Source organism: Carcharodon carcharias, chromosome 16 (genome assembly GCF_017639515.1).
Source record: "Carcharodon carcharias isolate sCarCar2 chromosome 16, sCarCar2.pri, whole genome shotgun sequence".
Classification (NCBI taxonomy): Eukaryota; Metazoa; Chordata; class Chondrichthyes; order Lamniformes; family Lamnidae; genus Carcharodon; species Carcharodon carcharias.
In genome coordinates, this window is record NC_054482.1 from 114,308,249 (window position 1) to 114,334,319 (window position 26,071).

At 44.0% G+C, this 26,071-nt stretch overlaps 1 protein-coding gene across 3 annotated transcripts in view; it reads right to left on the reverse strand.

Moving 5' to 3' along the window:
- Positions 1-9,173: 9,173 nt before the first annotated feature.
- LOC121288803 (lysophosphatidic acid receptor 3-like) overlaps positions 9,174-26,071 on the reverse strand; it is an 88,422-nt gene continuing 71,524 nt past the window's right edge. For all 3 annotated transcript variants that reach the window (XM_041207534.1, XM_041207536.1, XM_041207535.1), the window contains exon 4: positions 9,174-11,003. In XM_041207534.1, the coding sequence (XP_041063468.1) occupies positions 10,687-11,003 (317 nt within the window). In that variant the 3' untranslated portion in view covers positions 9,174-10,686. The remainder of the gene's footprint in view (positions 11,004-26,071) is intronic.

Consider the following 26,071-nt stretch of genomic DNA (forward strand, 5'->3'; position numbering starts at 1 on the left):
TAATAAAGCTCAGTGTAAAGAAAATACCTTTTTATTTCTGTTGGACTGTGGACTAAAATGACAATGGTTGCAGTTTGAGAGACAGGTCTACTGGAACAGAGTGAGGGTTATATACAACGTTGCTGTCCTGGAACAGAGTGTGCCATGAAAGACAGGGTGGTGCCATAGAGGAGTCCAGTCTAATGGGGAACTGCCTGGCAACAATGTTTTAATCAGCTTCTGACCAGGTGACCAGGGTTTGTGTGAGAGCAGTGTAGCAGAGTAGCTTGTAGCCTGAAAGGAAAAAGAACTGAAACCTTTCTCTCCTTTGTGTGTAAGATTCCATTAATTCTATAATAATAGTTAGCTGCCTTTTTCTCCTCATATCCCTATAACCTGCTCTCTCTCTGAAAATCCCTGTCAAGAGGCATTGAAAGGCAAGGGCTCAACCAGTGAACTAAAGACTGAAAGGGCTGGAAGACCACCTCATGTCATCAACAAGAACTGAAAGGAATTTGGAAGACATCAATCAAAATCAACCCATCAAATCCTGTACTCTGGAATTAGTGCTATGGAACACCCTTAAAATTCATGTTTTTGTATGTTTTATGTGTCTTGTATGTGTGTGTGTAGGGATTTAAGAAGGGGTAGAGTTTTGGTTCTAGAATTAGAAATTAGCAGTATGATTTTTCACCTCCCCTCTGACCCTTCTGTATTCCTCTTGGTTCTCAATCATATTTTCTACCTGACACCTGTCACAAGTGCACATTTTCTTCTTTATCTTAATTTCTATCTCCTTTCTCATCCAAGGAACTCTGGATTTGTTTGTCCTACCTTCCTTTTTTGATGGAATATACCTTGACTGTGCCCAAACCAATTCATTTTTGAAGGTATCCCATTGTTCAGCTACAGTTTTACCCGCCAGTCTTTCATTCCAGTCTATCTGGTCCAGCTCCGTTCTTGCCCCATTGAAGTCATCTCTCGTCCAGTTAATTATTCTCACTCTGGATTGCCTATTGTCCTTTTCTATCATCATCCTAAAATGTACAATACAATGATCACTGTCCCCTAAACGTTCCCCCACTGACACTTGATCTACTTGGCCCACTTCATTTCCAAGAACCAGGTCCAATAGTGCAACTTTTCTTGTTGGATTGGATCCATACTGCTGTAGAAACCTTTCCTGAACACAATCTAGGAACTTCTGCCCCTCTCTGCCCTTTGCACCACCACTGTTCCAGCCTACATTCAGGTAATTAAAGTCCCCCACTATAACTACTCAATAATGCTTGCATCTCTCTAAAACTTCCCTGCAAATTTGTTCTTCCATGTCTTTCTCACTAGTTAGCTGTCTATAGACTACACCGAGCAATGTAATTACACCCTTTTTGTTCCTTAGCTCTAGCCGAATTGATTCTATCCTTGAACCCTCTGAGACATCCTCTTTCTCCAGCACTGCAATGCCCTCCTTAACCAATACCACCACCCCTCCTCCTTTCCTTCCTTTCCTATTTTTTCTGAACACCTTGTACCCAGGAATAGTTAACACCCAGTTTTGCACTTCCTTGAGTCAGGTCTCTGTTATCGCCACAACATCATATTTCCACATGGCAATCTGCAACTGTAACTCCCCAATCTTACTTACTATACACCATGCATTCACATACATACATAGTAACCCTGATTTAGATTTTGTTACTTTCCCCCTCACCCCCACTTCACCTATTAACTTACTCTTCCCTATACTGGTGCTATCTGTCCCTCCCAGTACTTTGTGCACTCTGGTATTCCTCTCTAATATTTTCTCTTGGTTCCCACACTCTGCCGATTTAGTTTAAAGCCCTCTCAACAGCACTAGCAAAACACCCCGCAAGGAACTCAGCCCCAGCTCTGTTCAGGTGCAACCCATCTGGTTTGTACAGGTGCCTTCTCCCCCAGAGCCAGTTCCAATGTCCCAGGAGTCTAAAGCCCTCCCTCCTGCACCATCTGTCCAGCCACGCATTCATCTGCCTTATCCTCCTATTTCTGTACTCACTGGCACGTAGCACTGGGAGTAATCCAGAGATTATTACATTGGAGGTCCTGCTTGCTAATTTTCTACCTAGCTCCCTAAATTCTGATTGCAGGACCACATCCCCTTCCTACGTAAGTCATTGGGACCAATGTGGAGTTGAAGCAAAATGGGCTTGAGAGAAGCCCAGAAGACCCAAGAGGGCAGCCAAAGGCTGGTGAATCCATGCTGTGGGCTGTAAGTGCCAAGGTACCCTTGTGGAGCAAAGTAGTGTTCACTTGGCATGGCTGAATACCTGAAAGTGTACTTGGAATGTGAAGCTTGAGTGTACTCAGAAACTCGCGGGAAAGGAATATCAGAATCTTAATCAATAGCTCGGGGGTTACCATTGACCAGAAACTGAACTGGACTAGCCATATAAACACTGAGGCTACAGGAGCAGGTCAGAGGCTAGGAATCCTGCAGTGAGTAACTCACCTCCCGACTCCCCAAAGCCTGTCCACCATCCACAAGGCACAAGCCAGTAGTGTGATGGAATACTCTCCTGTTGCTCGGATGAGTGAAGCTCCCACAACACTCAAGAAGCTTGACACCATCCAGGACAAAGCAGCCCACTTGATTGGCACCACATCCACAAACATTCACTCCCTCTACCACCGACACATAGTGGCATTTAGAAGGATGAGAGGTGACCATATTGAAACAAATAAGATTCTTAGGGGGATTGACAGGGTAGATGCTGAGAGGTGTCTTCCCCTTGTGGGAGAGTCTAGGACCAGAGGGCATAATCTCAGAGTAAGGGGGCACCCATTTAAAACAGAGATGAAGAGGAATTTCTTCTCTCAGAGGGTAATGTATCTGTGGAATTCTTTACTGCAGAGGTCTATAGAGGCTGGGTCATTAAGTATATTCAAGGCTGAGATGGACAGATTTTTAATCAGTAAGAGAATCAGGGATAATGGGGAAAATGCAGGAAAGTGGAGTTGAGAATTATCAGATAGCCATGATTTCATTGAATGTCGGAGAAGAGTCAATGGGCCAAATGGTCTGCTTCTGCTACTAAATCTTACAGTCTTTTGGTCTTATGGCAGCAGTGTGTACCACCTACAAGATGCACTGCAGAAGCTCACATGGGAACACCACCGCCTGAAAGTTCCCTTTGAAGCCGCTCATCATCCTGATTTGGAAATATACCGCCGTTCCTTTACTGTCACTGGGTCAAATTACTGGAACTCCCTCCCTAACAGCACTGTGGGTGTACCTACACTACGTGGACTGCAGCGGTTCAGGAAGTCAGCTCACCACCACCTTCTCAAGGGCATTTAGGGATGGGCAATAAATGCTGGCCCAGTTAGTGACACCCACATCCCATGGATGAATGAATTAACAAAGAAGGCGAGAGTGAAACCCTGGAGGTAGATCCTTGTTGAAGCCGTTTGAGTGGGAGCGACATTTGGAGAGAATTCCAAGGTGAGCGCTTCAAATGTGGAGATTGGAAACCCTCATGAGAAAGACATAATTTCAGTGAGCCTGGTTGGCGCATGGTGTGACAAGCGTCTGGATGGGTTGTTGAAAAATCCATGGAATCTGCTGTGGTCGCAACTGTCACTTACTTTGGAGTGTGGCGTGTCTGCTCACAGTTCGCCTGTTAATTCACATTTACTGTATATTTATCCTGAATATTAGAGTGCAAGACAGATATGGTAAATTATTTTATATTTCCTAATTTGTATGCATCTGTAAAGATATACCGGGGTGAAGGAATCGTGAATATTTGAACCATTTTTTTGTGTTCATATTGTGATCTTTCCAACCTTTTTGTCTGGTGTAATATAGTTCATTTTTCTTGTTTTACTAAATATTTTATTCTTTGTGTTCAAAGTTCATCAGCAGAATTTCCTGCGAATTTGTTCAGTAACTTTCTTCCACAGTTTAAAAACAGTTAGTCTCTATCAAGACAGGTTTCACTCTGGATCTGACTTGTTCAGTATTAACGTCAACTGGAACCATAACACTTCACGTTCCACTGGGGAGATCCCCGAGGCTATCAGGGGCAACTTAGATTATCCTCTTTTTTAAATTCATTTATAGGTGGTGGACATCAGCAGCAAAGCCAGTATTTACTGCCCCTCCTTATTTGCCCTTGAGAAGGCGATGGTGAATGGAACTGAGTGGCTTCTTAGACAATTGCAGGGGGCAGTTAAGAGTCAACTACATTGTTGTGAGTCTGGAGTTACTGACTCGGCCAGGCCAAGTAAGGACAGCAGGTTTCCTTCCCTGAAGGACATCAATGAACCAGATGGGTTTTTGTGATGCTCCAGTAGTTTCATGGTCACCATTACTGAAACTAGCTTTTCATTCCAGATTTACTGAATTAAATTTTCATGCCTCAGTGTACAGGTTATTAATCCAGTAACACTTACCACTATGTTAAGACCATAAGACCATAAGACATAGGAGCAGAAATTAGGCCATTCGGCCCATCGAGTCTGCTCCACCATTCAATCATGGCTGATAAGTTTCTCAACCCCATTCTCCCACCTTCTCCCCGTAACCTTTGATCCCCTTACCAATCAAGAATCTATCTATCTCAGTTTTAAATACACTCAATGACCTGGCCTCCACAGCCTTCTGAGGCAATGAATTCCATAGATTCACCACTCTCTGGCTAAAGAAGTTTCTCCTCATCTCTGTTCTAAAAGGTCTTCCCTTTACTCTGAGGCTGTGCCCTTGGGTCCTAGTCTCTCCTACTAATGGAAACATCTTCTCCACGTCCACTCTATCCAGGCCTTTCAGTATTCTGTAAGTTTCAATCAGATCCCCCCTCATCCTTCTAAACTCCATCGAGTATAGACCCAGAGTCCTCAAACGTTCCTCATATGTTAAGCCTTTCATTCCTGGGATCGTTCTCGTGAACCTCCTCTGGACCCTCTCCAGAGCCAGAAAATCCTTCCTGAGATACGGGGCCCAAAATTGCTCACAATATTCTAAATGTGGTCTGACCAGAGCCTTATAAAGCCTCAGCAGCACATCCCTGCTTTTATATTCTTGTCCTCTCAAACTAAATGCCAACATTGCATTTGCCTTCCTAACTACCGACTCAACCTGCAAGTTAACTTTAAGAGAATCCTGGACTAGGACTCCCAAGTCCTTTTGCACTCCAGATTTCTGAATTCTCTCCCCATTTAGAAAATAGTCTTTGTCTCTATTCTTCCTACCAAAGTGCATGACCTCACACTTCCCCACGTTGTATTCCATCTGCCACTTCTTTGCCCATTCTCCTAACCTGTCCAAATCCTTCTGCAGCCTCCCTGCCTCCTCAATACTACCTGTCCCTCCACCTATCTTTGTATCATCTGCAAACTTAGCCAGGATGCCCTTAGTTCCTTCAACTAGATCATTAATGTATAAAGTGAAAAGTTGTGGTCCCAATACCGACCCCTGTGGAACTCCACTAATCACCGGCCGCCATCCTGAGAAGGACCCCCTTATCCCCACTCTCTGCCTCCTGCCAGACAGCCAATCTTCTATCCATGCTAGTACCTTGCCTCTAACACCATGGGCTCTTATCTTACTGAGCAGCCTCCTGTGCGGCACCTTGTCAAAGGCCTTCTGGAAGTCCAAGTAGGTAACATCCATTGGCTCTCCTTTGTCTAACCTACTCGTTACCTCCTCAAAGAATTCTAACAGATTTGTCAGGCATGACCTCCCCTTGATGAAACCATGCTGACTTTGCTCTATTTTACCATGCACTTCCAAGTATTCTGAAATCTCATCCTTAATAATGGACTCTAAAATCTTACCAACGACCGAGGTCAGACTAATCAGCCTGTAATTTCCTGTCTTTTGCTTCACTCCCTTCTTAAACAGGGGGGTTACATTAGCGATTTTCCAGTCCTCTGGGACCCTCCCTGACTCCAGTGATCTTGCAATCTTCTTTTATATTACTGGCTAGTTTACCCTCATATTTAATCTTCTCCCTCCTTATTTCTTTTTTAGTTGTCTTGTGTTGGTCTTTGTAGGCTTCCCAATCCCCTGGTTTCTCACTGCTCTTTGCTGCATTGGATGCTTTCTCTTTAGCTTTTATGCTGTCCCTGACTTCCCTTGTCAGCCATGGTTGCCTCGTCCTCCCTTTAGTATGCTTCTTCTTCCTAGGGATGAATTTTTGCTGTGTCTCCCAAATTACTCCCAGAAACTCCTGCCATTGCTGTTTCACTGTCTTTCCTGCTAGGCTCATCTCCCAGTCAATTCTGGCCAGCTCCTCCCTCATGCCTCTGTAGTTGCCTTTATTCAACTGTAATACCGTTACATCTGATTCCAGTTTTTTCCTCTCAAATTGCAGGGTAAATTCTATCATATTATCGTCACTTCCTCCTAAGGGTTCCTTCACCTTAAGCTCCCTTATCAAATCTGCCTCATTACACATCACTAAATCTAGAATTGCCTGTTCCCTAGTGGCTCCACCACAAGCTGCTCCAAAAAGCCATCTCGTAGACATTCCACAAATTCCTTTTCTTGGGATCCACTACCAACCTGATTTTCCCAGTCTACCTGCCTATTGAAATCCCCCATGATCACTGTAACCTTGCCTTTCTTACACACCTTTTCTATCTCCTGGTGTATCTTGTGCCCCACATCCTGACTACTGTTTGGAGGTCTGTACATAACTCCCGTTATGGTTTTTTTACCTTTGCGGTTCCTCAACTCTACCCACACAGATTCTACATCATCTGACCCTACGTCATTTCTTGCTATCGATTTAGTTTCATTTCTTACTAACAAAGCAACCCCACCCCCTCTGCCAACCTGCCTATCTTTTCGATAGGATGTATATCCTTGGATATTTAGCTCCCAGTCCTGATCCCCTTGCAGCCATGTCTCCGTGATGCCCACCACATCATACCTGCCAATTTCAATCTGTGCCACAAGCTCATTTACCTTATTTCATACACTGCGTACATTCAGATACAACACCTTCAGTCCTGTATTTCCCATCCGCTTTCTCATTGTCATCCCTTTATCTGATGTGCTTGAAGTTAGATTCCTAGCTCTTTCCAAACACTCTGTCCTATTTTGTGTTCTGGAGATTTTAATAGCCTCTCCTGGGGTCTCCTTTCTTCTCAGTGTTTTCATTATTTTCCATGAAGTTGAATCCACACCCCCCCACATGCTAACCTGCTGCTTTGTTTCCCATTAGTCATACTTCTTGGAGTTTTACCCTTCCCTCCCCCCCACCCTACTTTCTAGTTTGAAGTCCTGTTGACCCCCCTTTTTACCCTTTTCGCGAGAACATTGGTCCCAGATCGGTTCACGTGGAGACCGTCCCAACGGTACAGATCCCTCCTGTTCTAATACTGATGCCAGTGCCCCACGAAATGGAACCCCTCTTTCCCACACCACTCCTTTAGCCACATGTTTACTTCCCTTATTCTCGCGTCCCTATGCCAATTTGCACATGGCTCGGGTAGTAATCCGGAGATTATAACCTTTGAGGACCTGCTCTTCAATTTAGTTCCTAGTTCCTGATAATCCCCAAACAGGTCCTCTTTCCTAGTCTTACCTATGTTATTTATCCCGACGTGGACCACAACAACTGGATCCTCCCCCTCCCTCTCCAATATCCTTCCAAGCCGGTCAGAGATGTCCCTCACCCTGGCACCGGGCAGGCAACATACCATGATATCAGTCCCAGGATCATGGCGGTTATTTTAAAACAATTCATCCTTATTTTTAGTGCGCAAGGAACTCCCTCTAGGGGCTCCGATGCCAAGGACAAATAGTCATGGGCATGTGCAAGGCCAGTTTGTGTTAGGTTCGATTGCCACTGTATCGCAGCCTTCCTGGAGAACAAACCAAAGATTGTGAAATGGTCAATGGCATCTTTGGCAAGGTTACACTTGCTGTCAATCCCTTGTTATTTTGAGGATAATTGGCAAAGGAGATATAAAGATGCGTAAAAACATTTTATTTTATTTGAAATTTGATGGCATGGCGCCCTGCTTGCTGGTTGACAAACCTTTTCTCATGGAAAACAAGATGCATTCCAGTTCATATATTTACAATAGAAATGACCCTGTGCATTGAAAATGTTCAGGACAAAACTGTGGAAGCTTTCAAAGAAAGCCGGAACTGAAAGTTACAGGATGGTGCAAAGTATAAAAAAAAACCCGGATGCCTGTCGAACTGCAACCAGCTGAATTACAAAAAATTTAATTACTGTTAGGCCAGAATTTTTGGCTCAGCGAGCAGGGGCAGGGCCTGCTTGCTGAGGCATAAAATGACATTGGTTAATGTCAGGCGTGTGTCCTGACGTCACTGCACATTAGTTAGATTTTCAGCTCGGCGGATACACAGCCGACTTGCAAAGTCAAAGGCCTATTAAGGCCTGTTAAAAGGTAATTAAACTAATAAACTGAGCTGCCCGTCCAACCTTAAGGTTGGGATGAGGTTTCAAGAATTGTTTAAAAATTGAATAAAATTTTAAAAAAAAATTCATTGACATGTCCCAGCTCATGCGACACTGTCCCCAACTCAGGGAACCCCCTCTGCTGCCCACACTGGGAGCGTTCAGCGCCTCTGGGCGTACGTCACACTGGGCAGGCCTTAATTGGCCCGCCCATGTAAAATGGCAGCATGGATCCAATCTGGGGCGCTGATCAGGTCCACACCCAGCCCCGCATAACCCTCCCCTAAAGTGGGGGGGGGGGGGGGTGGCATTGAGGGGAAATTCTCTCTTGAGTGTTTAGACATTCCAAGAAAGAGCATCCATTTTTTGAACTTGCTTTTTACCTCTGCTCCACTCTTTTGAAATACTGAATGAAGGTGAACACTCCTGGGAATGGAATGACCTGCAATTTTAGAAAGAGCATGGATTTGAAATCGACAAAAAGAAAAATTATTTTAGACAAATTCAGAATGACGCATTTATAAATTGGGAAAATGCAAACTTTAGTTGAAGAATCATGAGTGACTGACTTCAGCATGTAATGGTTCAATAGCAAGGGGCAAAAAAAGTGGCAAATGTGTCCAGTTAACCTGGTTGTTGCCACAATTGTAATTTTAGTCTCCCCCATCCCAGAAAGCATATTTAAATCTTAGGGCATATATTTACCTGGGTGGTGCCAGGAATGGATAACTATAGTTGATGAGGATGAGGAGATTCTGGAGCAAAGGAGGCTAATTGTGAAATTTCAAACTGGTTTTATTCTTATTTAACTTGTCCATAGCAATCTCATACAGTTAACTGTTTCACTCAGCCAAGCCACAGTCAACCACATTGCTATGGTACTGGAATCACATGTAGGCCAGAGCCAATAGGAATGACAGATTTCATTCCTTGAAGGTCATTAGTTAACCAGTTGGGTTTACACCACAATCCAGTAGCTTCATGGTCATCATTACTGAGCCTAGCTTTTTAATTCTGATTTATCAACTAATTAATCGAATTTAGATTCCACCAGCTACTGTGATAGGATCTGAACTCATTATTCCAGGATTCTGGATTACTATCCAGTAACATTGGCACTATGTTATCATTCCCTTCAGTCTTCTGGGAAAATTTTTATGAGTCAATTCCAAACATGTATTTATTTTGGCGACAGAATTATGTATTTTTTTCGTATAAAGTAGACTTGTTGTTGATAGAGTGAAAAACAACCTTCAAAATACTTTGGATGGATGCATACACTAACCTGAACTTACTGCAAAAAGATTAAAACTCAACAATTAATATTGTATGCACAAAAATATTAATTACGTAGAAATTGCCATAACCAATATATAAAAAAAACCCAAGCCTGTGATTTTTAGTTTTACACATAAAGCAGGTTACATGCCTTTTAAGTCATGAGGTGAAGTGACTTGATATAGTTGGACATCCTATAAATATTTACACTCAATATTTGCGGCCTCTTTTGTTGCTTGGAAGCCACAATTTTGCACAGAGTCTCAGAGGTGGTAACCATTTTAAAAAATATGCTCTCAGATGTGGGCATCTTTGGCAAGGTTACATTCATTGTCAATCCCCTGTTGCCCCTTGAGATGATGGTGGGCCTTCTCTTGAACCAATACAGTCCATGTGGCGATGGTACTCCCAATGGTCTTCAGCAATGCAAGATCATGAACCAGAAAGGGGTTCTGTATGGTACTCAGTGATAATGCCAACCTCCCTTATAACCTCCCTTGATTTGAGTGCCACCTATAGCTTTCATTTATGTTGGAGAGGGATGCACAGGATTACTTTCAAATGTGTTTCTCAGTGTGACGGTGTGACATTTTATAGACCATACCTAGGTCAAGTTGAGCAAAATGTAGCTTCTGTACAACAGTGCACCTGACCAAAGCTAGTCATAGAGGTCACAACTATCTTCTTTGAGTCATAATGTTGACTGAGTGTACCACACATTTGCTGAGAAATGTTCAACACAACACTTAAAACTAAGAAGTCCTTTTTGAAGAAAAAAGTGTGCTCACTTCTAAAGAAACAAAACTGCTTCCTGATACTATTCAGCAACATGAACAATCCCCCACCCCAACACAAAATTTCAACTGTGATTGCAAAACGCCATCACAGCAGGTTCAGTAAGTGTCTTGTGAAATTGTATTTGTCCTTTATGTGAATCGAGAAACTTGCAGATGGTCTCCACAGCACTAGAGGCTCTGCGACAATCTTGAGCAGATTGCCTTGAATTGCTTTGTCAGGGTCCGCTTTGAAGTTGATGGCGATCAGCGCCCAAGTCGGTATGTTCAGAGACGACACTGTGCCGGTTTGAGGTGGACTTCAAAGTAACCTGATCCATTTCGACCTTGTCCCCACAGCCGAGAAAGAGCATTTGCTTTATAACGTGCCACATTTCAGGATCCTTGTAGGAGTAAATGATCGGATTCATCAGAGAATTGGTCAAAGCCAGCAGAAGGACCCATATCTTTACGGTCAGCACATTACAGCTGGTACAACGAATGCCATCCAGAAGGACCACAATCAACCCTGGAGTCCAGCAAAAAATAAAAGCACCTGAAAGAGAAACACAACATAAGGTTTGAATGCCTAAGACTTTATTCCATCACCTTACACATAAATCCTTTCAGAATTAATTTTGGGGGGGGTGGGATGAGTGTTTCGTGAAGAACAAAATTCCAACATGAAGCTCCCATCACCCACCACAACCTCGCCTCATCAAAACATTGGAAAGAATGCTTCATCTTTATAACCTTCATCACAGAATGTTTCAGAAGGAGGCCATTCAGCTCACTGGGACAATGTTGACTCTATGAAAGAGGCATTGAATTAGCGCCGCTCTCCATGTTCTTACCCCATTGCCCAGCAGATCTTTTCCCCTTCAAGTATTTATCCAATTCCCTTTTGAAAGCTGCAATCTGTTTCCACCAGCCTGTCAGCCAGTACTAGATCACAACAGCTTGCTGCATGAACATTATTTTTCTTCATTGGACTACTGATTTTTCATCAATGATCTTAAATCTGTGTCCTCTAGTTACTGATCCCTTCTTCCACTGAATACAACACCTCCTCATTTACTCTATCAAGGCTCTTCATGATTTTAAACACCTCTAGTGAACTTCTGGTCTAAGAAGAACAACCTCGCTTTCTCTAGTCCATCTTAGTGAAGTCCCTCATCCCTGGCATCATTTTATTAAATCTCCTCTACGCTCTCTCAAAGCCCTTGACACCCTTTCCAAAGTGTGGAGCTCACAATGTGTTTTGGTTGTGTAACCCTTAATTCGCTTGCCTAACAAGGATAAATCAATGCAGGTAGAGAGCACGGTAAAGAGGCGGAGAAGTGTAGGGAGGAAATTCCAGACCTTGGGGCCCAGGCAGATGAAGGCACGGCCGCCAATAGTGGAGTGATTAAAATAGGGGACAAGCAAGAGGCCAGAATTTAGAGAGGCAGAGAACTCGGAATGTTGTAGGACTGGAGGAGATCACAAAGATGGGAGGGGAGGGGAAGCAGAATCATGAAGGGATTCGAAAACAAAAATGAGAATACATAAGAGTCAAAGCTGATTATGCCATGAAACAATGGAAATTAAATTAGTTTGTTATTGTAAATTTCTTAAATAATTTGGAAGCAACCTGTCAGAATCTGATCAGAAACAACTTTAGCTTCCCATTTCTTGGGAAAAGAATGACTCATTTTGTTCAATGCTGTCATTTAACTGGACTCATCCCACTTCCTTCAACATGCACGCTTCAAATTTAACTACACATGAATTAAGTGTTAGAATTATTGTTCTGACAGATGCAGCATGTAAACACAAGGCTTGCCCTTTTCTGTTTCTGAAACAATGTAGCTGGGAAAGATTAACAACTTATTAGAAAGCTGAATGCCAGCTCTGTACAGAGGCAGAGTGGGAAGAGATAGTGTTAGAGTTTAAGGACTGTATGTGTTTACAGTCGAGTACTTGCATGAGTGCCAGCAAAACAGTGTGTGTGACATCATTGCATCGGCAGCATTCAACTTTTGGTTTAGATGACTAAACTGACCAATAGAGCTAAAAGTAACCATTACACAAGGATTGCTTTAGCTCTACTAACCTTATAATTTTGCTTCCTAACAACCCTAATTATATGTCCCTATGCATCACTTGCTATTCCACCGAAGCAACATCCTTATTGACGCCATGCTGAAGTGATGTCAGCATTGCACAATGGCCGAAATTAACCTAAAACGTTGAATCATGATTACTGTACTGTAACCATTCAGCCCACCGAGCCAGTGCTAGCTCTCTGCCAGAACAATTTAGCTAGGCTTACTCCCCTCCACCCTTTCCCCATTGCCTTGGGATTCTTTTTCCTTCAGGTGCTGATCCAATTCCCTTTTGAAAGTCATGACTGAATCTGCATCCACCACACTCTCAGGCAGCGCATTCCAGGTCCCAACCAGTCACTACAAGAAAAAACTTCTCCCCATGATGCCTTTGGGTTCTAATGCCAAACTCTTTACACCAGTGTCCTCTGGATCTCAACCCTTCTGCTAATGGGAGCTGTTTCTCCCTAAATGCTCTGTCTAGATCCCTGATGATTTTGAACACCTCTATCAAAACTCCTCTCAACCTTCTCTATCTAAGGAGAACAACCCCAGTTTCTTCAATCTATCCACATAACTGAAGTCCCTCATCCCTGGCGCTATTCTTATAAGTCTTTTCTGTGCCTCCTGAAAGCCATCACATCTTTTCCCAGATTATGGTGCCCAGGACTGGACACAATCATTAATCATTATCATCCCTGTTGTACAGTCTCTCTCGTCAAGATGTATTCCCCAAATTCATCTTCTCCCCTGCTTTCCTCCCACTCTAGGGACCACAGTATAGGATCTAGGCTGGCATTTGAAAGTAGCACTGAGGGAGTGCTGCATTGTTTTACGTGTTGTCAGGTGGATTTGCCTATTCATGTGGGTGCGAGTGTTCACATGAGACAATTCAAAGGGCAAGGATGCTCTCCTGGTGACCTGGCCAACACATCCAAAGCAGATTATCTGGACCATTATCTCTTTGGCAACTTGTGGGAGTTTGCTGTACCTAAATTGCCTTGCTGCGTTTGACAGTGATTAAAGGCAAAAGCAAAAAAGAGCTGTAAAAAGTGTCATACTGAAAAGAAAGTATCAGTGTTTTGGCCATTTGATCAGAGCTGTAAAGACACAGAGGTCTCCTCTAGAGGGCAAAGTGAAGGGCAGCAGAAAGAGGGGCTCACCTAGGTGTAGTTGGATGACAAACTCCACAGAGTGGTTGGAGATAAGCTACCCTAGGTGTGTGAGGATGATGCAAGGCAGACAAGCATGAAATACCATGACAGCAGATCTCCTGTTAAGAGCAGCTACAAGCAGACAGACAGACAGACAGATTGCAGACGCTGGGTTCTTTTCTATAGGTGGCAGACACCCAGCGTTTCCTCTCCTCTGCCCATGTGCCAGCAGATCAGTACACAGCAAGCTCCCACAGACAGATGACAGTGACTAGTTAGTAAATAGAAAGTCTACATTTTCTAATTTCCAATGCATGAGATGAAGTGACTAAGGATTGTTCATTTCAAAATTCCATGAATATCGTATCAAAAATATTGAGGAAAAGCCTTGCATGTTAATTTTAAACTCACATCATCCAAGCAGTTATCTGGGTAACAGATCTCTGTGGAAGCTGTCTGATATCTGTCCCAAAAATACAGATGGCTTCTAGAACAACTTGCATTTATCTAGCACCCTTCATGTGATAAAACATCTTAAGGCACTTCACAGGAGTGTTACCAAACAATTTGACACTGAGCCACAAAAGGAGATATTAGGGCAGGTGGAGGTAGGTTTTGAGGAGAGGGAGAGAGTTCAGGCCTCATCAGTTGAAGACACAGCCTCTAATGGTGGAGGGAGAATTGGAGGAGAGCAGAGGTCTCAAAGGGTGATCCACATGGCGAGATTACAGCACAGGTGAGACATGCAGAAAATTCTCTCTCTGTGATTGACTCAGTTTGTCCCAGCCTACATAACACAGAGTGAAGGCTATGGTGTGTTACAGTTCACTAAGGGAGTTCAGGTTGCTGTGGCAACGTGCACTTTTACCAGCTGTAGTCTGGAGCTATGGACCGTGATGGTGAAGGCTTCCAGGTCCTTTCCATCACATGGCTGACCATGAATCTCCCCCACTCATACCACCTGCCTCAGGTGCGTTGGAAGGATTTACAGGTTGATACTCAATCTGTTTTGCCACACTATGAACACACCTTCCTTGGCCAACAAGTCCTGAAGTGGGAATCACTTCTGACTTAGAGGCAGGGATGCTGCACACTGCGCCACAAGAAAGGTGGCATGAGGTGAATGTTTTGGTGAGACTACAAATAAAAACAGAACGTGCTGGGTAAACTCAGCTGGCTTTTCAGCATTGTGGAGAGGGAAACAGTTAAAGTTTCGAGTTGAATATGTCTCTCCTTCAGAACTGCAGCAAGGTAGAAATGCGATGGGTTTTATACTGTTGATAGGCGGTGAGGGAGGTCTGGAATATGTTAAAGAGTGGGAGAGATTAAATAACAAAGATGTCATGAACCAAAAGGCAAAGGGAAAGGTAATGGTTATAGTAAAGAAAAAAAGCATTGGTCCAACCTAAGTGTTAATGGCAGAATAATGAACTGCTCTGTTGGTAAGCAAAAACATGAAAACAAGATACAGGTGGGTTTTTAACAAAAAAAAACAAAATGGAGGACAAAGTTCATGGTCTGAAGCTGTTGAACTCAATGTTGAGTCCAGGAGACTGTAAAGTGCCTAATGGGAAGGTGAGGTGCTATTCCTCCAGTTTGCGTTGGGCTTCACTGGAACATTGCAGCAGGTCGAGGGCAGAGATGTGAGTGTGTGAAGAAGGTGGTGAACTGAAATGGTAAGCAACGAGAAGGTTTGGGTCATGTTTGTGGACTGAATGGAAGTGTTCTGCAAAATGGTCATCCAGTCTGTGAATACAGTGGGCTAAATTGAAAGAGTAGGAACTAAATCGCTGTTTCACCTGGAAGGAGTCTTTGGGGCCTTTGACAGTGAGGAGAGTTGAGGTAAAAGGATAGGTGTTCCAACTCCTGTGATTGGATAGGAAGGTACCGTGGGAAAGGGTCAAGGTGTTGGGGGTGATAGAAGAGTGGAAGAGTGGAGTCCCTTCAGAATGCTGACAGGGGAGGGGAAGAGAAGATGTGTTTGAAGGTGGCATCATACTGGAGGTGGCGGAAATGGCGGAGGATGATCCTTTGAATGTGGAGGTTGATGGGTGGAAAGTCAAGACACAGGAGCCCTATCAAGGTTCAAACAGACAGCTATTAAAACTCCCCTTGAAAAAATGTCTCTCCTCCAAAGTGCACACAAATCTTCAAAACAAAAAGCTATCCAAAAACCTCTTCAAAACACTTTAGTCCTATTATCTGCTCATAAAACTGTCAATCAAACAAAGTTCACAGTTCTAGAAACAATCCCTGCTGAGTTGAACCCATTAATGATGTTTGAAGCTCAGTCATGCATTCATAATGGAATTACATTGCACAAGTGAATAAGCAGACGCTCCAGAGCTCATTGCAAAAGAGTCTTTGAATTTGCCCAACTGCTCATTTTTTTTCCCAAAGGCTTTCTATCAAACAAGTCTGGCATCTGTTCTGTTTTTTTCAAAAACTCAACGCAAATCTGGATTTTAAATCAATGTAAAAATCAAAGCACAGTGTCCAGGTGACCCATTAAATACCGGTCAACTTAATAGTTAGCTACGGTTTAAGGACAGAGCTCAATGACCAACCACTACATTAAAAAATCATACGTCAATCATGACATTTGAAGTTGGCAAGAGCATTTAAACTCACCTCTCCAAAGGTTCTTGACCCATGACAGGTTTCCCCCAAGGCTCACAGGCTAAGTGACCTGACGTGTTTTGCACAAGCTTCAGGAACCCACCTTGCCTTGATGAGGTTACCAACTGCCGAGCAGTGGGGAGCCATCTGCCATGGCTCCTATCTGGATCGAAATGGCGGCTGGCGGGAATCGGGTGGAAAAATTAAATTTACAGTATCCCTGTCTCAACTTTTGGCTGCGAGGCCTGGGTTTGCCCCGCATCGGGGATCGCAAAATCCAACCTTTTAACTCTGCTTCTCTCTCCACAGTGGCTGGCCAGACCTGGGGAGCATTTCCAGCATCTTGTGTTTTTAACCAAGGAAACATCAATTGAATGGGGCAGCGTGGATTTAAATCTAATTGAACTTTCCCAATAGTCCAGATGTAGACAGGAGTACCAAACGATATTCCCTGCTCATACTTATATTTTGCTAAAATGAACAAAAAGAGGTAAAAACTTTTCCATTCAACAAAAAGATAAAAGCAAAAAACTGCAGATGTTGGAAATCCAAAACAAAAACAGAAATACCTGGAAAAACTCAGCAGGTCTGGCAGCATTGGCGGAGAAGAACACAGTTGACGTTTCGAGTCCTCATGATCCTTCAACAGAACTAAGTAAAAATAGGAGAGGGGTGAAATTTACTTAGTTCTGTTGAAGGGTCATGAGGACTCGAAACGTCAACTGTGCTCTTCTCCACCGATGCTGCCAGACCTGCTGAGTTTTTCCAGGTATTTCTGTTTCTGTTTTTGTTTTCCGTTCAACAACACTGGGTTGAAGGCATCGTATCCGTTCAAACAATTAGACACTTGAGGCTTTTTCAATGGCAGGTCACTAGGTGGCACCATTGCCTCAGTAGAAAAGATAGGACTGAAGTTCAAAGTCAGTGAAAAGCACCAAAAAAGACAAAAATTTTCATGTTGAACATTCACCGTCAAACCCAAGCATTGTCCAGCACTGGCACTAAGCTCCTGGGCTCCTGACCAAACAGATTAAGGAAGTATCAAAAGCAAAATATGGCAGAGGCTGAAAACCTGAAATAAAAAATGGAAAATGCTGGAAATGCTTGTATACCGGCAGCATTTTCTGCTCATGTTGAAGTAACATCAGTGTCTAGACTGGATCAAAATCGGAGTCGTTAAAATAGGCAGAGTGAAGCTAAAACTAATTGAACTTTCTCAATGTTACACACTCAGAAAACCAAATACTATACTGAAGGATATTCTGTGTTGCAGAACATTCCGGGAAGCTGCTTAATGGGGATTTGAGCTCTTTTCAGGAGGGGTCTGAGCTATAGGAAGGGTCTTGGAAAGGTTAAAGGACACACCAACAGCTCATTTTGTGTAAAGTGGGTTTCTGTTTGTAGAAAGAAAGGGGAGGGGCGATTTGACCTATGATTATGAGATACATAAGTGACCTTCCCAAAAAGTTTTTAAAAACAGGCTGTGGCTATTTGCAGATAACTGCTTGGGGGGCTCAGAGAAAACTCAAAATCATATCAATTCCCTGAAAAATGATCTTCTGGAATTGCAAAAATGGCAGGGCCAAGGGGAGATGGCATTCGATGCCAAAAAATGCTGTATCATGTGTATCACCAACAAAAAGGATCCACTAATGGATAGCAGCTTTAAGTTCTGTAATCAAATTCTTCAACAGGTAGATACACAACCATAACTGGGCCTCCATTTTAAAAATAATCTTCAGCGAGGATTCCACTTTCAGCAGGTAACATCCAAATCAAACAGGGTTCTCAGATTTCTGAGGAGGAATATTTGGGGTTGCAACAAAAATATCAGAGTTATAGCTTCCCAAACACTTGTTCATCTAATCCTGAAGAACGCAGGTTGTGTGTGGGATCCTATCATGGTGACAGGTATAAATAAGGCTGAAGTGATCCAAAGGCATGCTGCACGATTCTGCACAAATCTGTACAGGAAATGTACCAGTGTCACATCCTGGATCCATGATTTGGAATGGGAATCACTACGCTACACATTCTCCACTTGCCTGGATGAGTGCAACCCCTACAATACTCAGGAGCTCCACACCATCCAGAACAAAGCAGCCCACTTGATTGGCACCCCACCCACAAACATTCACTCCCTCCACCACTAACGCACATTAGTCGCAGTGTGCACCATCTACAAGATGCACTACAGGAACTCACCAAGCCTCTTTAGTCAGCACCTTGCAAGTCCATGACCACTACCATCTAGAAGGACAAGTGCAGCACAGTGCAGTTCTTCTTCAGAACTGACCCTCTGACAGTGCAGCACTCCCTCAGTACTGACCCTCTGACAGTGCAGCACTCCCTCAGTACTGACCCTCTGACAGTGCAGCACTCCCTCAGTACTGACCCTCTGACAGTGCAGCACTCCCTCAGTACTGACCCACTGACAGTGCAGCACTCCCTCAGTACTGATCCTCCGACAGTGCAGCTCTCCCTTAGTACTAACCCTCTGGCAGTGCAGCACTCCCTCAGTACTGACCCTCTGGCAGTGCAGCACTCCCTCTGTACTGACCCTCAGACAGTGAAGTACACCCTCAGTACTAACCTTCTGGCAGTGCAGCACTCCCTCAGTACTGACCCTCTGGCAGTGCAGCGCTCCCTCAGTACTGACCCTCTGGCAGTGCAGCACTCCCTCAGTACTGACCCTCTGACAGTGCAGCACTCCCTCAGTACTGACCCTCCAATAATGCGGCATAGATTTGTCCTCAAGTCCCCAGAGTGTGGTTTGAACTTATGCGCTGCAGTCTCAGTGATGAGTGCTACTCACTAAGCAATGGCAAGTTCCACTGGAATCAAATTTACCTGGCTCCATTTTAGAAGTAAATGAATCACTCCTAATTCATTAGACTAAACCAAAATTGGATCACTTAATTTGCATCAAGGCATCTTCCAAGCAATTTACTGCGCTTTACCAAATTGTTATTACTCTGGGTGATAAATGTCATCAAAATGATGCTGTTCCTAGGGATAAAAACAAAAAAACTGCAGATGCTGGAAATCCAAAACAAAAACAGAAACAGAAATACCTGGAAAAACTCAGCAGGTCTGGCAGCATCGGCGGAGAAGAGCACAGTTGACGTTGAGGACTCGAAACATCAACTGTGCTCTTCTCCGCCGATGCTGCCAGACCTGCTGAGTTTTTCCAGGTATTTCTGTTTCTGTTTTTGTTCTGTTCCTAGGGAGGTTAGTCTGTTGACAAAACAAAGGTCAGAGCCCTTCACTGTTCCCTGTAGGAAACACCCTCTGAGTGAACTGTTTGTGATCTATCCCTTGGCCTGTCACAACCTGTGTAAGGGAGACTCCCTTTATCGTTAATCTCACCCATGAAACATGAGGCAAACAAGTCAAAAACAGGTTGGCTGCAAACATCACCGGGTAATCTGTTGGCTTCACTTGGCACGAAAGGATTAATAAAAAAGACAAAATACTATCGCTTGGCAGTACAGAACTTGAATGTTACTGGAAAGAGATGTGTTGCCAAAGCTTTGCGTCTTGCACTCACTGGGACAAATACAAGAATGCCTAATTTCAAACAATCACCACAATTCACACTACGGGAGAAGAGGATGTCTTTGAATCATCAGTCCCGGTAAGTGCAAAACCGCATCGGCAACGTGGCTCTCTCTTCAGTGACAAAAACCTACAATGCCTCATCGCATCTGACTCGAGATACTTCACTCAAATTTCACACAAAGTGTGGTGACTCTTTTAATATTGTCAAATGTTGCAGCCAAGCAAGATCACATCAACGCCAATGGGGTAAAATGAGCAGTTACTTTGTCTTGGCACTGTTGGACAAGGGCTGGATAACATCCAGGGCGCTGGGTGATCATTCCTGATCTTCAGAAGCTGGGAACAGGAGGAGGCCATTCAGCCTCTTGAGCCCACCCTAACATTCAACCAGATCATGGCTGATCTGCATCTTAACTCTATTTACCCGCTTTTGTACCATTATCCTTGCCTAACAAAAATCCAACAATCTCAGTTGTGACATTTTCAATTGACCCCCAGCCTCATCAGTTTTTTCGGGGAGAGAGTTCCAGATTTCTGCTCCCCCTTTGTGTGAAGAGGTGCTTCCTGACATCATCCCTGAATGGGCTGGCTCCAATTTTAGAGTTTTTGTCCCCCTTGTTCTTGACCTCCCTGCCCCCGGCCAGTCAAATAGTTTCTCCCAATCTGCCCTATCTAATCCTTTAATCTTTTTACACAACTCAATCAGATTGCTTTTTAATCTTAACACAAGGGAGGCCAAGCGTCAAAAACCCTCGTTATAGAAATGTACTTTTCTGTAAGCGTCAAGGCTTGTCTTTTAAGCAAAATAGCCATTTTTAAATATAGGTGAAGCCACCTGACAAAGGTGGGCTCCAACTTGTTTTTAAAGCAACAGTCCAGCAGACATCAAAACCTTGGAAAGGCCCAGCAGTTAGAGTGCTGACATAGAGGCTGTTTATCAGAAAACATGGCCTGGATTTTTCCCGGGTTAGGTGGGCTTGTTGGGGGCGTTTGCAGAGCTGACTCCCACCCACGATCTGCTCTGCACCGCTGTTTTACGCAGGCGGGCCAATTAAGGCCCACCCAACATAATAAACATAATACGCGAGCTGTAGCGCTACATGTGCAGGCGGGGGGGTGGTGGGGGGGGGAGGAAGGAGAGTCGGGTCCAGCGCTCTTTCGCACGTGTGCATGAAAGAGCGCTTCAATCTCCCTGAGGCAGCTCCGAAACCTGAGGGAGGTCGAATTATTGGAAACATTAAAAATTTAATGAAACGTGTCCTCTCCTGCAACTGTGTCACATGAGATGGGACATGTTTTTATTTTCCCAAAAAAAGTTCCAATTCAGTTGGTAAAAGCTTGAGGAGACCTCATCTCGCTCGTGGATGGAGGTTTCCTAAAAAAATGTAAAGGCCGCTTGGTCTTTTCGCCTGCCCGCCAACTGTTAGGTCGGATGGGCAGCGTAGATGTCCAGTCAATGAGGTTGCTAATGGCCTTAATAGGCCTTTCAGTTATCGAAATTTGAATTAACGAAACATCACCGGACTACACGGTGATGTCGGGACACACGCCTGACAATCACCGCACGTTATTTTATGTTCCAGTCTGTCGGGCATGTCCAATAAATCAGTTATTGTTTAGGCATACCAATGTCTCAGCTGAATGTAAAATTCTGGCCCACATTTCAAAGTGATACCATTTTAATTCATCTTTCCTGGCGGCTCAGTGTAAGGCCTGTTTCAGGTTTCTGAAACAACTTCTATTGTAGGTTTTAACAATAATAATTTGTATTAAATAACAATAATTTATACAACACATTTCACACAGTAAAACACCCCAAGGTGTTTCATAGGAGAGCGATCAGGCAAAAAATGTGACACTGAGCCACAGAAGGAGATATTAGGTCAGCTGCCCAGAAGTTAGGCCAAAAAGGTAGGTTTTAAGGTAATGTCCACTTCTTCCCCGTTGGAAGACACTGACCTTAGTGCTCCTCCAGACCTGCTGAATTTTGAGGGAAAGCAAGAGATTGATCATGTGGTTTCCCCGTAGTTTCATGTTCTACCGAACCAATTATTTCCAGAGATAGCAGTCCAGGATTATCAAAGAGTTCACAAACAAAAGGCTGCAAGGCCAGAAGTAGAGAAAAACAGACAAAGTCTAGATTCAGATAACAGACCATGGTAGAGAAAAGGTAATTGTCAACAGGGATGACAATTAACAGCAATCCTGTCTAGTACATACTTCAGGATATACTATAAGAAGGAATGGGAGCAATATTATTTTCATTCCTCAAAGATGACCATCAATCAGGGCATTGAGGTGAGTGCGAAACATGAAAGATCATCAATCACATACTTGGAAGAACCAGATGTCGAGTCACAAACTGACAAAAGAACCAGATACTGCAACTCTCACCAAAGATCAACCAAGTCGAAAAAGAGAAGTTCAAAGAGACTACTGATCTTCTAAGTCTGATAAGAACACGAACAGGGAGAGGTGTGAAGCCTCCCAACAGACTGAACTTACGAAGTCAGAGACTTGTGCGGGGGGGGTAGATGGAGTAGTACGTAAATATAAAAGTAAAAACATTTGGACAAAGGCTTGTGGGTAGATGTGGTATTAGGGTTGAAAGGGTATGGGACGGTGGAACCAGTACCACCCACATGAATGCTTCTAGCTTAGACAGACTAACACCTAGTCATGCATACCTATATAAAGTTCTGTCATGTCCAATAAGTCAGTTATTGCCCAGACATGCCACTGTCTCAGCAGTCATTCTTCAGCTAGGCACAGCCAACAGACAACTCTGAGTTTGACAGGAAAGATCCAATGGCACTACTTAAAAAAAAGGGGGGGTGCGGGGGAGGATCCTGCCCAGAGCCATGGCTGATATTAATGCCTCAAAAAATAATAAAAAAAGATAAACTGGTCATTATATCATTACTGTTTGTGGGATCTTGCAGTATGAAAATTGGCCAACACATCTCCAACATAACAACAGTGATCCACTTCAAAAGGTACTTCTTTGGCTGTAAAGCATTTTGGGGTGACTTGAGGTCATGACAGGCAAGTATACAAGGACACAAGAAATAGGAGCAGGAGTAGACCACAGGGCCCATCAAGCCTGCCCCACATTCAACACGATCATGGCTGATCTTGGGCTTCAACCCCATTTTCCTGCCCACTCCCCATATCTCTTGATTTCCTGAATGATCAAAAATCTGCCCATCCCAGCCTTAAATGTATTCAATGATGGAGCATCCACAGCCCTCTGGGGTGGAGAATTCCAAAGATTCATAATCATCTGAGTGAAGCAACTTCTGTTCAGCTCAGTCCTAAATGATCGGCCCCTTATCCTGAGACTGCCCCCCTGTGTTTTAGATTCCCCGACAGTGGAAACAATCTCTCAGCATTCATTCTATCAAGCCCCTTCAGAATTTTGTAGGCTTCAATGAGATCACCTCTCATTCTTCTAAACTCCAGAGAACATAAGCCCAATTTATTCAGCCTCTTATCATAGGACAACCCCCTCATCCCAGAGACCAGTTGTGTAAAACTTCACCATACCACCTCCAATGCAAGTACATACATCCTAAAAAATGGGGACCAAAACTCCACAAGGTGCTAGATAAATGCAAGTCTTTCTTTTAAAAATAAACAATGATGGAGTGAGATTAGAATAAAACCGATGTCTATACAGAGTGCAGGAAATAGATCAGATGTAGTGGAGGGCCCGGTCAACCACAGTGGGTGGACAACTCTGGGAAGATGGCATCATCACAACAGATGCAACAGAGACGGTGAAACTGGGAGAATGGAATAGAGCCCTTAAAGGAAGTGGGGGCTGAGGAAGTTCGTTGAGGTAGCTGTGGGATTCAGTGAGCTTACAGTGAATACTGGTGGATAACCTAACCCCAGAAATGGAGACAGAGAAGTCGAGGAAGGGAAGGGAAGAGGTGGAGATGGAAGGAGAGAAAGGGGTAAAAATTGGAAGCAAAGTTTTTCAGTTGAAGGTGGGAGAGGGAAACAGTCAACAATGTATCAGGGAAAGAAATGAGGTGTAGAAGAATCAGACCTTAGCCAGTTTTGATTTTTTTTTTCACTCTAAACACAATCGGCCTGAGTCAGAAAGCTTTAGGCCCAAGCCCTGTTCCAGAATATGTGTACATGACTTCAGGTTGTTGATTCAATAAGGTGCTGTGTTAAAGGATGGCTGTGTTTGTTAAATGTCAAGGTAGAAGTTCCATTCATCTGTCAGGTGCATATTAAAAATCCCACAGCACATAGTTAAAGATTAATATGTTCTTCCACTGTCTTGGGTAACATCCTCACCTCAACAAATATCCTCCAAACGTTTCTTTTCATTCTTGCAAACCCAATGGTTGCCACATCTGCCTATGTTTCCAGTAGCTGGGGAATTAACTCCAATATATCTGGTGATCTGTGGTTTGCATCATTTGTCTGCAAGGGTTGAGCTGTTGTCGTGTGTGAAGCTTGTCTTTAAAAATTGCAATGCCCCACCAGAGGGGGAGTGCTGCACTATCGGAGGAGCAGTGCTGGATGAGAGCTGCACTTTTGGAGAGGGAGTGCTGCACTGTTGGAGGGGCAGTACAGAGCGCCGCACCGTTGAGGGGCTGTAGTTAGGGAGCGCTGCACTGTTAGAGTGGCAGAATGGAGGGAGTGCTGCACTGTTGGAGGGGCAGTAGTTAGGGAGTGCTGCACTGTTAGAATGGCAGAACGGAGGGAGTGCTGCACTGTTGGAGGGGCAGTACAGAGCGCCGCACCATTGAGGGGCTGTAGTTAGGGAGCGCTGCACTGTTAGAATGGCAGAACGGAGGGAGTGCTGCACTGTTGGAGGGGCAGTAGTTAGGGAGTGCTGCACTGTTAGAATGGCAGAACGGAGGGAGTGCTGCACTGTTGGAGGGGCAGTACAGAGCGCCGCACCATTGGAGATGCCATCTTCCAGAGGATATGTTTAACCTCTCAGGTAGATGTAAAAGAGTAATGGACCCGACAGACCCAAGTGAAAATACCTGTGGCGGTTGCAGGTTTGTAAAGCTTATTCTAAAAATGTTAAAACACTTGCAACACATGTAATATTTTTCAATGGGTTAACAATGACTTACCATGTTTAGTTACAGAACCTCCTCACAGCACAGCCATGGCATTTCCAACTGTTTACTTTTTAAATTAATAACCTGTTTTTCCAGATTGGAAAGGATTCCTCAAAGGATTAAATTTTAAAATTGATTAGATTTCAGAGTGATAACCAGCTACAGTAGATGAGCTAAGAAAGGAGTCCAGTTACAACCTGTACATCTCGCTAGCTAGGCTAGGAACTGAAATCAGAAAGTCAATTTAAAATCTCCTACCTCTCAGGTCTCTACGAACATTTCAAGATGTCCCCAGGCAGTGTCCTGGGCCATTTGGGGACACTTTTTCTGATCAGAAGGTTTGTGTCCCACTTCAGGGACTTGGACAAATAAGCCAGGCTGACACTCAGGGTCAGTGCTGAGGGAGCGCTGCACTATCAGTGGTGCAGTTTCTCAGATGAGATGTTAAAGCAAGTCCCTGCCCACCCTCTCTGGGGGCAAAAGAGCTCCCAGCGTGAAGAAGAGCAGGGGAATTATCCCTGGTGCATTGGCCAATATTTATCCATCAGCACTCACCAATAAACAAATAATCTGATCAAGGTCAGGTAGCTGATAGCAGGAGCTTGGTTGTGTGCAAGTTGCCTGTGTGTTTGTTATGTTACAACAATCGCTACTGTTGGGTACGGAACACATGACCTGAAAGGGTTTTGGAATCAGGTTCCATGGGACCTTTTCAAAGGACAGATATTTGAAAGGGACTAACCTGCAGGGTTAAATGGAATATGACACTGGTAGCAGGGATCGGGACATTTGCTCAGAGCTGGGGGGGGGGGGGGGGGGGGGGGGGGGGGGGGGGGGGGGGGGACTTACAGTGGGAGGGGGAAGATCCAGCCGTTGTGGCCCACGTAGGGACCAACAACATAGGCAGGACAAGGAAAGAGGGACCATGAGGAACTAGGCACTAAATTAAAAGGCAGCACCTCAAAGGCTATAATCTCTGAATTATTACCTGAAGCAAATTGGCTTAGGGAACATGACATTACAGAAATGAATGCATGGCTCAAAGACTGGTGTGGGAGACGTGGGTTCCAGTTCATGGTGCACTAGCACCAGTACTGGGGAAAATTGTGA